Source organism: Oncorhynchus mykiss, chromosome 2 (genome assembly GCF_013265735.2).
Source record: "Oncorhynchus mykiss isolate Arlee chromosome 2, USDA_OmykA_1.1, whole genome shotgun sequence".
NCBI lineage: Eukaryota > Metazoa > Chordata > Actinopteri > Salmoniformes > Salmonidae > Oncorhynchus > Oncorhynchus mykiss.
The window spans coordinates 85,766,075-85,778,425 of record NC_048566.1 but is presented as its reverse complement, the minus strand read 5'-3'; the positions used below and the strand labels follow the sequence as shown (position 1 = coordinate 85,778,425).

The following is a 12,351-nucleotide window of genomic DNA, read 5'->3' as shown; positions in this document are numbered from 1 at the left end:
CTTGGGTAGAGGAATGACTTTGGTTTCAGGCCTGTGGACAAAGACTTTCCTCTAGGCTCAGATTAAAGATATGACAGATGGGAGTGGCAAAGGTCAGCTACCATCCTCAGTAGCTTTCCATCTAAGTTGTTAATGCCAGTAGGTTTGTCATTATTGATCGGTAACAATAATGTTTCCACGTCTCCCACACTAACTTCACAAAATGTAAACTTAAAATGCTTTTCTTTATTTTTTATTTTTTTAATGCATGAGTATGATGGCTCACTGTTCATTGTCTGCATTTCCTGCCTAAGTTTGCCCACTTTGCCAATGAAGGAATCATTAAAATAATTGGCAACAGTTTTGGGATCAATAAGCCATCTGATTCGATGAAAGATGGAGTTAAATTTGTCTTTCTGCCCATAACTTCAATACTTTAAAATACATTTTTTCCCATTTAAAAAAAAAAAAAAAAAATTCTCAGCTTCATAATACAGTTCATTTTTTGTTGAGTTTAGTCACATTTCTCAATTTACAGCCAGTCTTATTAGCCACTCCTTTTGCACCATCTTTCAACAATAGTTTTTCAATTCTTTATCAATACATGGAGCCTTAACAGTCAGTTTCTTAACATGTGCATGTTTATCAATAATTGGAAGAAGCAATTTCATAAATTCATCAAGTACAGCATCTGGATGCTCATTAATCACATCAGACCAACAAATATTTTTTTACATCATCCACATAAGTCACAGCAAAATCTTTTGTATTTATTCTTATTTTAGGCCCAGCTTTTGGAACTTTGGATTTCTTGGATATAGCCACTATATTGTGATCACTGCATCCAATGGGTACGGATACAGCTTAACAACAAAGTTACAGTATTAGTAAAAATGTGAGCAGACCGTACCGCTCTCTGGAGTGCCTTGCGCGTGGTGCAGTTGCTGTTCCAGGCGGTTGTACAGCCCGACAGGATACCCACAATTGTGCATCTGTAAAAGTTTCTGAAGGTCTTAGAGGCCAAGCCAAATTTCTTCAGCCTCCTGTTGTGCCTTCTTCACCACACTGTCTGTGTGGTGGACCATTTCAGATCGTCCGTGATGTGTACACCGAGGAACTTGAAGCTTTCCACCTTCTCTACAGCAGTCTCATCGATGTCGATAGGGTTACAGTGAGAAGCTTCCTCTTGAGGGGACAGTTTGACTTAAAAAATAAAAAAAAAGAAGTCAATATTCAGGTCCCCAAGAAAGTAGACCTCTGTTTACATCACATACACTATCAAGAATTTCACACATTATTTAGATACGGACTGTTTGCACTATCCCTGTAATGCTTAGAGGAGATATTATGTCAAGTGTTATTGAAGAATGGTGTGTTTTTTATTTATTTTTTATATATATATTTTTAAATGTAACCTTTATCTAACTAGGCAAGTTAAGAACAAATTCTTATTTACAATGACAGCCTACCAGCGAGTGTGCTAACTGCCTTGTTCAGGGGCAGAATGACAGATTTTTACCTTGTCCGCCCGAGGATTCGATCCAGAAACTTTCGGTTACTAGCCCAATGCTCTAACCACTAGGCTACCTGCTACTTGCAGGTTAACCAGTCAAATGTTTGGACACCTACTCATTCAATGCTTTTTCTTTATTTTAACTATTTTCTACATTGTAGAATAACAAAAATATGAAATAACATGTATGGAATCCTGTAGTAATCAAAAAGAGTTAAACAAATCAAAATACATGAGATTCTTCAAAGTAGCCACACTTTGCCTTGATGACAGCTTTGCACACTCTTGACATTCTCTCAACCAACTTCACCAGGAATGCTTTTCCAACAGTCTTGAAGGAGTTCCCACATATGCTGAGCACTTGTTGGCTGCTTTTCCTTCACTCTGCAGTCCGACTCATCCCAAACCATCTCAATTGGGTATAAGTCGGGTGATTGTGGAGGCCAGGTCATCTGATGCAGCACTACATCACTATCCTTCTTGGTCAAATAGCCCTTACACAGCCTGGAGGTGTGTTGGGTCATTGTCCTGTTGATAAACAAATGATAGGCCATTCCATCTGGTTTAGGCTTAGTGGGACTATCACTACAGAAGGCTGTGGTTGCCATGCTGGTCAACAGTGCCTTGAATTCTAAATAAATCACTGACAGTGTCACCAGCAACTATTTTTGTTTTTAAAGAGATCCTTCACCTGTGAGACGCCACTGTCCTCTCCGCTACTCCCGCCTGCTTTGGTCGTTGTCATGGTAGCAACGTACGTTATGCTGTTACTCCTCATAGTTCCAGACAGGGCAGGTCACTGGAAAATTGGAAACAACAAATGACAGGGATTTAGACAGCCAGCCTCAAGCCCGTGGCAATCCACTGTCCCAGCTACAATGCCTAACTGCGTCACAGGCTGCATTCAAGCCCTCAAGAAAACGCAGCTATGCTAGCTGCTACGCCAAACAGCTCCTCAGACCCGGCTTTGGTCGGCAGGATCACTGGATAGATGGTAGCGATCCCAGCAACTGATACCAACTGTGTCGCGGGATCCAAATTCAAAAGGTAGTTGGCTATTAACTAAACTTTTTCAATAGACTCAACTTTCCAAAACAACAAACCGAGCTCTCACACGTTCAACAGGAAGTGATGTGTGTGTGTGTGTGCAATATGTTCAAGATGATCGCATTTACCTGGTCAGTATAGGTCATGGAAAGTGCAGGTGTTCTTTTTTTATAGGTCAGCTTCTGTTTTTCAGAAACTAATGAGTAGACTGAGGAAGGTTAGATGAACATTAGAACTGTAACACTACTACAGTACGTGTTCTATGTACAGACTTTCAATGTGACAATCTAAATGCATCAGATTTCTGTAAATGTCTTTCTCTTGTCAGGAAGGACTTTTTCATTTGGTAATGGAGAGGTGATGAATAGTAATGTCATTAACTGGCTCAATCCCTCAGGCAGCTCTGGGCTGGCTGGCTCAGCATGGAGCCTGATGTCAGTGTGAACCCTTCAGTGTTTGACTACCAGGAACGTCTCTGTTAATGTTTCATAAGCAGACTTTACATTATTAGGTTATCTGCAGAACACCCAGTCCAGTGTCCATGGACATATTGGAAAATCTGTACAGGCCAGTGCATACATTTATGCAAAGCGTTAACTTCGGATAAGAGGACAAAAAACAATTATTCTTTCACTTTTATGGCGCTAAAAAGACAAATGAAGCAAAGTCAGCCAGCCTGTGACATGACTTGAGTTCCTAGTTCTAGTATTTGTATTGGCAAAGAGCTGTGTCATGTTGACCTCTACAGACAATGTTGGGTGGCAGCAAGTCACATTTGACTGAGACTCTGCAGGGAGAAGAGGAGATGTGTGTTTTACACTAGTGTACGAGCTTGGTCCAAGAAATGCATGATTCCGTTTCTGAAGGATCTCATCTCTACCTGACACTGTTAGAGGTATTTATCGAACCAGGGTCTGTAGTGACGCCTCTAGCACTGAGATGCAGTGTCTTAGACCGATACGCCACTAGGGAGCCCAGTGGGTGTGGTGGTATCACTTACCTCTTGGTTTGTTCAGGGGTTTTAACACCGCATTGTTGAGTGCATAATGGGAACTACCTAGAGGGAAGGGTTGCTAAATAGCTGTTCTACCTTTTCCACCCTTTTCCTGTGAGGAGGGGAGGCCTGCCTTCCCCTCAGAGGAATGTGGGTGTGTCTGTTGGTGTGTTTGTCCTGCGGTGAGGGTGAAGAGCTGTATAACACGCCTGACAACAGATCACAACACCTCAAAGCTCTACAGCTATGGTCTTAGTTTCAACGTGACGGGTGCAGGTTATTGGGAAGTTCTGGTCTCTACAGGATAAATTGGTGTTTTCGGTTTTCACACAGGGAGTGAAGGTGAGAACTACAGGTTTGGACAGTTTGGTGTCTCAGGTTTGGTGTTTTTGTATTTTTATATGAAGTAGCCTAAATATTTAGACTAGAAATATCTATTTCAGTGTTGTCTGCTGATGCTCTGTTCTTGTGAGTTGCAGAAATCACTGTTCACTTTTGGTCATGCACTTAGTCTTATGACAACGTTTCAAGGTGTTTTAGCTGCTAGCTTCTGAAGGTGATCTACTTTGCCTGATGCTGGAGATGACTTTTATTAGTGCTTTACCATATGTTATTTTGAGAAAATAGATGTAGAATGAAAAGAGTTGTATAGCTTCAGTAACTCCAGTGAGGGTCTACTACATATTATAACCTAAGATGCATATTGACTTGACTCGCGTATAAAACCAACGGATGTTACTCCCAACAGATCGAGACCTTTCCCCTTGGTTCTCACACAACATGGCTGCTTTATCAAACCACTGCAACCTCTACCCAGAGAGGAGGGTTTTTAGAAAATGTATTTAAACCACTGTCCCACACGCAAATCAGCTTATAGCCAGCCAGAGTAAATGCTACAAAGGGCTGGCGTTCGTTTTAATCCCCTGCCTGGCCTCCGGGGATGCAGCCTGGCCTCTCTGACAGAATGTCCTTGTAAGGAGAACATAACCTTCAGTGACGCCGTAGGCCAATAGGGTAAACAACTATTTTACATGGATACAGTAGGGGCCCCATTAGTTAGGAAAATGGGCTGTGAGTCTGATGCAAATAAGTAGTCATTTGCAAGCCTGTTTGAATGGAAGAGGAGTCAACCAGAGCAGTTATGTAGCCTACCTGAATGAACCGTAAAAGTCTAACCTTTTTTCTTTTCATGGGGGAGATGCGATTTAGGCTGTGTCAGCAAGTGCTGTCAGGTCCAGGGCTACCTGCTGCCCCTACTGAAGGAGTTCAGTCTGATCCCTGAGGCAGCCATTTTCACACCATCTGACATGTGATGCAGCCAGCCACCCTAACCCAGCCCAACCCAGCCCAACCTGATCCTAGCCACTTCTGCTGTGCTAGCTGCAGCTATGGAAGATCCAACTGTTCTGCCCTGATCTCTGGATCTGAGCGTGGATTACATGTGAACAGGGATCCAAGTAAGCCCTGGCGGATTACAGATTTGAAATATTAATCTCTTTGCATCTGCTTGCTCAAATCTGAGGGCAGATATGACTGGGATTAAAGGATGGGAGGCTTGGAGAGACGCTAGAGGGGAACTCATGGATTAATACTAGGAAACTCTTACAGAAAGTGTTTTAAAGTAGAAGTTTGCAGTCTGGTGTACTGTTGTGTGAATGCCAAGGATGTGCCATAGTTCCCTAACCTTAAATTCTCCTATATGGGATCCTATGGGGCTGTAGGAATGAGGGAGTATAATTTTGTTGAAAGGGGAGATGGGAACACTGGCACTGAGACACAGACACCGTTCAGGGACGTTTTTAGCCTGCAGGAGTTGGGGTGTTTTATTTTGTTGCAGTTGGAGTAGACATCTGTGTTAGTGGAGTAGTAGGCATTCATACCCTTTGTCGTGACTTTACTTTCATTAATCTGGTGACTTATTTATTTAATCCACTATGTTAAATTGTTACCCAATTGATATTTAAAAAAAAAAAATTAAATGTATTAATCATGTAACAATTCACTCATTAGGATTTTAGGGCATCACTGAAGAAGTTGTTTAGAGAGTTACCATCTCCCGAATTAAACTCTAAGGTCTTTTATGTATTTAATCAATAAACAGTCATCTTATTAATCATTACCTCTTATCAAATACTCATTCTGAACGATCGTAACCTTGGATTTGCAAAAATGTATTTGTGTGAAATGCCTTCGTTCGTTGTTTATCTTGGTCGGAACCAAGCCTTCTCGGAAAGTTGTTGGCCTTCCAGCTGTATGGCTTTAATTGTCCAAAAGGGGTCTCCCCTTTCCTGTCTAATGTTGTTCACTCTGGAAGATAACCAGCCATGTCAACGGTTCCCATTCGGTGATGAGCGTAGTAGGATAGTCTCACTTAGATTCGCTTTTCTCGATATCTTGACTTAAGACGGCTAATCAGCTGTACCAGTGATGGTCTGAAGTGAGCTTCTCGCCTCTTCCTCGTGTTGGTATTTCAGGATTCGGACCATGATGGACATGAGCTGCAGCTCTTCGTCTCGCTGGTCTAAAAGAAGGTGAGTTTATTTCTTCACCTCGTGTTGAGGTTCAGAGTTTCAACCATTTAAAACATATCGCTCTCGCCTCACATTTCCTGGTCTAAAGGTTGATTCCTCTTCCAAGCCTTTATACACTCTTGGTCAAAAGGGGCGTTCTGTCATGCTGACAAGCTCTCTGACCTCACTCGGGGCGTGCCCTACTTAATGTGCAAAGGATATCAAAAACTATCTCATTAGAAAACTAAAATCACACGTCTTCATCACTTTTTTCATTTTGTATTCACAACATATTGGATGAAAACTTGACAGATAAAGGGGGTATCCTTTCCCATCCCACAGTATTTGGTCCACAGTTTAATAACATCACAAAATGAAAAACAATATGACATTTGTTTTCTACATCTCCCCACTGACCATTTCCCACATCGTTACGTTAGAAATATTGTTCTATTATTCACTTTTTGGGCGGACAAAAGTGTCTGTGAACAATGTCATTCCTTTGCTTCAGGCCTGGGCAATTCCAGTCCTCGGGGGCCTGATTGGTGTCGCACTTTCCCCCCCATCACTAGCAAACTCACCTGATTTAAACTAATAGCATTTTTAACTGAAGATCATGATTTAGTTTAGGTTTGTTAGCTGGAGCAAAAGTGTGACACCAATCAGGCCCCCGAGGGCTGGAGGTTCCCAGGCCTGCGTTTGGTTGATACTAAAGAGCAAGAGGGAGTGTCTCTGTCTCTACACGACCGGGTCCAGCAGCCCCCCCACCCGTCTGATCTGATGCATTCTGATCCTCACAGGACAGCCATGACACCTTTTTAATATCCAGATTCACTCAACAGCCATGTGAGTGTCAGATTACATAATGTCAGGCTTTTGACCCTGTTAGTTCTCATCCATACCACTAGGTGGCATGAACCATAAAGTTGTTGTGCATACAAACACATACTTGTCACATCAATGATGTGTATAAACCTTGGATGACTGACAGGGGGTGCTGTATTGAAGTGACCGCACAGCCATTTTGGTACTCCTGCATTGTAAAATATATTTCGGAAGCTATAGAAATTTAACATCAACATGAGTTTTTAGAAAGTATATTCTATTACAGTCACCTTAATGCATACTTATAAATTATATGTGAACTGAACATAAAAATATATACAGTAGTTGTCAAAGTTTGGGGACACCTACTCATTCCAGGATTTTTCTTTATTTTTACTATATTCTATTGTAGAATAACAGTGAAGACATTAAAACTATGAAATAACATATATGCAATAATGTAGTAACCAAAAAAGTGTTAAACAAATCAAAATATTTTATATTTGAGATTCTTCAAAGTAGCCATCCTTTGCCTTGATGACAGCTTTGCACACTTGGCATTCTCTCAACCAGCTTCACCTGGAATGCTTTTCCAACAGTCTTGAAGGAGTTCCCACATATGCTGAGCACTTGTTGGCTGCTTTTCCTTCACTCTGCTGTCCAACTCATCCCAAACCATCTCAATTGGGTTGAGGTCAGGTCATCTGATGCAGCACTCCATCACTCTCCTTCTTGGTCAAATAGCCCTTACACAGCCTGGAGGTGTGTTGCGTTATTGTCCTGTTGAAAACAAATGATAGTCCCACTAAGCGCAAACCAGATGTGATGGTGTATCGCTGCAAAATGCTGTGGTAGCCATGCTGGTTGTGTGCCTTGAATTCAAAAATAAATCACTGACAGTGTCACCAGAAAAGCACCCTTGTACCATCACAGCTCCTCCTCCATGCTTCATGGTGGGAACCACACATGCTGAGATCATCTGTTCACCTACTCTGCGTCTCACTATCAAATTTGGACTCATCAGACCAAAGGACAGATTTCCACCGGTCTAATGTCCATTTGTTCGTGTTGTTGGCCCAAGCAAGTCTCTTCTGCTTATTGGTGTCCTTTAGTAGTGGTTTCTTTGCTGCAATTCAATCATGAAGGCCTGATTCACACAGTCTCCTCTGAACAGTTGATGTTGACGTGTCTGTTAAATACCTTATCCTCTGCAGCAGAGTTAACTCTGGGTCTTCCTTTCCTGTGGCGGTCTTCATGAGAGCCAGTTTCATAGTACTTGATGGGTTTTTGCGACTGCACTTGAAGAAACATTCAAGTTTCTTGACATGTTCCGGATTGACTGACCTCCGTGTCTTAAAGTAATGATGGACTTTCATTTCTCCTTGCTTATTTGAGCTGTTCTTGCCATAATATGGACAGCCTTATTTGGTTAAAGACCATCTTCTGTATACCCCTCACCCTACCTTGTCACAACACATCTGATTTAGCTCAAACTCGTTGAGGAAAGAAATTCCACAAACAATCGTTTAACAAGGCACTACTGTTAATTGAAATGCATTCCAGGTGACTACCTCATGAAGTTGGTTGAGAGAATGCAAAGCGTGTGCAAAGCTGTCATCAAGGCAAAGGGTGGCTATTTTGAAGAATCTCAAATATAAAATATATTTTGATTTGTTTAACACTTTTGCTTGCTACATGATTCCATATGTGTTACTTAATAGTTTTGATGTCTTCACTTTTATTCTACAATGTAGAAAATAGGAAAAATAAAGAAAAACCCTTGCATGAGTAGGTGTGTCCAAACTTTTGACTGGTTATTTATTTAAAGGGAGTACTAATTGAACCATACATAACATCAGCGGTCCAAGGGTTTATTTTTTAAAATATATATCTACACACAAGCTTGGTTTGATTGTCTTCAAGCTTGTTTCCATTGCCCTATAGTCAGTCACCCAAGAACAGCTACGGACCTGCACCTCTCTGAGACCTTTTTAGAAGTCTGTTTCACCACTGTCAGAATTATTTATGCCACAGTGAATAATAGATGCAGCTGCTCTTGAGGTTTTACACTAGTCGATCACTCCCATGGGCTATGGCCCTTTGTCAGTGGTGTATGCTTGTATGTAACTTGTCATGGGTGTGTATTTTATTTATGGGAGTTGTATTCATCAAGGGGAGGGTAACACTCTACCTCTTCACAAAGCAGTTGACAAGAAACCACAGAAATATACAAGAAGTGTTGTGATATCCTCTGTGTCTTCCTGAGAATGATCAGCAGGAAGTCAACACAGCAGGTCTTTGGTAATTACGATAATGCAGTTTGGCTACTTCTGTAGTTTCAAGAGAACTGTACAGTAGCCTCCGATGAGCTGATGTTGGGGTTTCAGGTGGTGACGGATGTTTCTCAGATGTGCGTCACACATTTTTGTAATGTTGCTTGGAAATTTACAACAAATTGTAGAATTTTGATTGACACTTTATTTTTTAAATAGTGGGCTATGTAGTGCCACTGGCATACGTTTTTTTACTAATTGAAATGTAATATGCTTATTATAACCCATTAGCCATTTTCACTTTTAATAAAGCACTAACTTGTAATTGTTTGGTTCCACACTGACCTCTCTCCTCTCTTTAGGGTACAGTGTTTAGCCTGGAGGAAGAGGAGGAGCAGGGCGTGACCATAGCCGAGGACAGCAACGACATCTACATCCTGTCTGGAGAACAGCTTCCTGGCCAGCTCAGTCCCCCCGCGTCACTGCTGGGCACCGGAGACAGCAGTGGGCCGGGCAGCTGGCAGACAGAGAGCTTACCCGTGTCTCTGGCAGGCAACGATTCCTGGGCACAGGTGAGCATGATGGACCACCCCGAAGATGTTAAGAGTCTGGACAGCAACGAGGGCACCCTGGCTGAGGAGCGCAGTGAGAACAACTCCTCCAACTCTGACATTGTGCACGTGGAGCGAGAGGACGCAGAGGAGGGTGAGGCCGGGGCCGAGTTGCAGGAGAGCATGCTGAGTGTGCTGGGGACGGAGAGCGAGCTGGCTGAGCTGAGGGCGGAGTTTAGGGATGACACCCCGCTTCCTGTCCCAGCAGCCCCAGTGCCGGTGGTGGTATATCTGGAGGAGCCGGTCATCATAGAGACGCCTGCTCCCCTTTCGGCGGTTCTATCAGAGCTGCATTCGTCTGTCCCCGTGTCAGAGCCCGAGCCCTCTGCTCCAGACCCTATGATTGAGCCTGAGCCTGCCCCTGTTGTGGAGGCAGCACCACCATCCCCCGCCAAGGCACCCTCTACTCCCCCATCAGCAAAGCCAGTTCTAGAACCAGAGCCTGTTCCAGAGCCAGTCGCAGCACCGCCAGAGCCAGAGGAGTCCCAGCCTGAACCTCAGTCAGAGACTGTGCTGGAGACGGCTGCAGCGCCCCTCCTGGAGGCACTCCCAGCTCCTGTGGCCCCAGCCGAGGAGCCCCCGGTGCAGACGGAACCAGAACCCAAGTCAGAGATCCCAGTGCTGCTGTATGGTGGAGCTGCTCTGGTGGCTCTAGCTGCTGTGGTGACCTGGGGAGTCATGACCCACCGGAAGAAGTAGCCTAGCAGTGCTCCTGAACCGGGTTGCAGACCTCACCACCTCCCTGGTCCCTGCTGCTAGCAGTGCTCCTGAACCGGGTTGCAGACCTCACCTCCTCCCTGGTCCCTGATGCTAATCTGGGCTGCTGGGCCTGCCACTACCAGGTGGACACACCATGTGAACAATTACTTATTTTCCTTCTCTCCATTTTTGTTTTCCCCCATTCTCCTCTCTGCTCATCTGGCAATTTGATATGTTTTTCTTCAGTTGCTGCCTCCAACCCATCATGTCTCAAACTGGAAAGGACATTTGTATAATTTTCTAGCGGTTTCTATGTTTTCCGGGTGCTTGGTTCTGTTCGATGCCATGCGGATGCACGTCACAGACACACCCTGTTTGTATGTTACTCTCTCGGCTGGAGCTCGGGGTACCTCTTTGTCCTCAGAGCCTAGTGGGTGTAGCGCAGAAGTCAGAATTCCCTGTTCTACTGCAGGGAAAAGGGAAGCTATTCCAATATTTTCATATACAAAAATGTAAGTTCTGATTACATTATGTCCTCTGAAAAGCAAACCTGTCTTCAAGGATTAGATGGGCATGTTTGTTTTTTATGGCAATTAACTCATCATGATTAGACTTGATTTGTTTTTAGAATTCACTGTACTGGAGACACTACTGTGTATCTATAACATTTGTCTGCAGAATTGAGCCCCATAAAGAGACTATTTTTCATAAAGCACTTGATAGGGATTAATAATATCGCACTTAAATGGAAAGTAGATACACATGACCAAAAGTATGTGGACACATGCTTGTCGAACATCTCATTCCAAAATCAAGGGCATTAATATGGAGTTGGTCCCCTCTTTGCTGCTATAACAGCCTCTACTCTTCTGGGAAGGCTTTCCACTAGAAGTTGGAATATTGCTGCAAGGATATGCGTCCATTCAGTCACAAGAGCATTTGTGAGGTCAGACACTGATGTTGGGCGATTAGACCTGGCTCGCAGTCAGCGTTCCAATACATCCCAAAGGTGTTCGATGGGATTGAGTTCAGGGCTCTGTGCAAGCCAGTCAAGTTTTTCCACACCGATCTCGACAAACCATTTCTGTTTGGACCTTGCTTTGTGCACGGGGGCATTGTCATGCTGAGACAGGAAAGGGCCTTCCCCAAACTGTTGCCACAAAGTTAGAAACACAGAATTGTCTAGAATGTCATTGTATGCTTTATCATTAAGATTTCCCTTCACTGGAACTAAGGGGCCTAGCCCGAACCATGAAATACAGCCCCAGATCATTATTCCTCTTCCACCTAACTTTACAGTTGGCACTATGCATTGGGGCAGGTAGCGTTCTCCTGCCATCAACCAAACCCAGATTTGTCTGTCAGGACTGCCAGATGATGAACCGTGATTCATCGCTCGTGTCCAATGGCGTCGAGCTTTACACCACTCCAGCCAACGCTTAGCATTGCAACGGATGTGCCCGAATCCACTCATTTGAAGGGGTGTCCACATGGTGTGTTTATCTACTTCTTTCCAGTCACTTACATCACCTAAGTTATTTTGTTACGTTTTTGGAAATTGAGGGATTCCACTTTAAGATGTGAATAGGATGCCATAACTCAATTCATTTTTCACTAACTAATTTCAGTCATTTAGTAAACAGACTCCTGTGTCTCATAGTTACGATTTGTCAATCAAATTGATTTTGAATGTAAAAAAAGAGGATAAAGACTACCGCAGTTCACAGCCAGTGGCATACACTGTTGCGTTTGATTACTATCTCCTTGAAAATAGGCATTTAGATTATCTGGTATAGAACTGTCAATGGTCACTATCAACCTTGTGTGTGTTAACTATTGTGTTTGTGTGAGTGAAATTAAAGCCAGCTTAACCATGATGGCACCATGTTCCATGTACTGT

General features: G+C 43.3%; 1 protein-coding gene across 2 annotated transcripts in view; it reads left to right on the top strand.

Moving 5' to 3' along the window:
* Nucleotides 1-12,338, top strand: part of bcl2l13 (BCL2 like 13) — a 36,865-nt gene extending 24,527 nt beyond the window's left edge. For both annotated transcript variants that reach the window (XM_036957590.1, XM_021574785.2), the window contains exon 7: nt 9,504-12,338. In XM_036957590.1, coding sequence (XP_036813485.1) covers nt 9,504-10,451 — 948 coding nt within the window. In that variant the 3' untranslated portion in view covers nt 10,452-12,338. The remainder of the gene's footprint in view (nt 1-9,503) is intronic.
* Nucleotides 12,339-12,351: the final 13 nt, after the last annotated feature.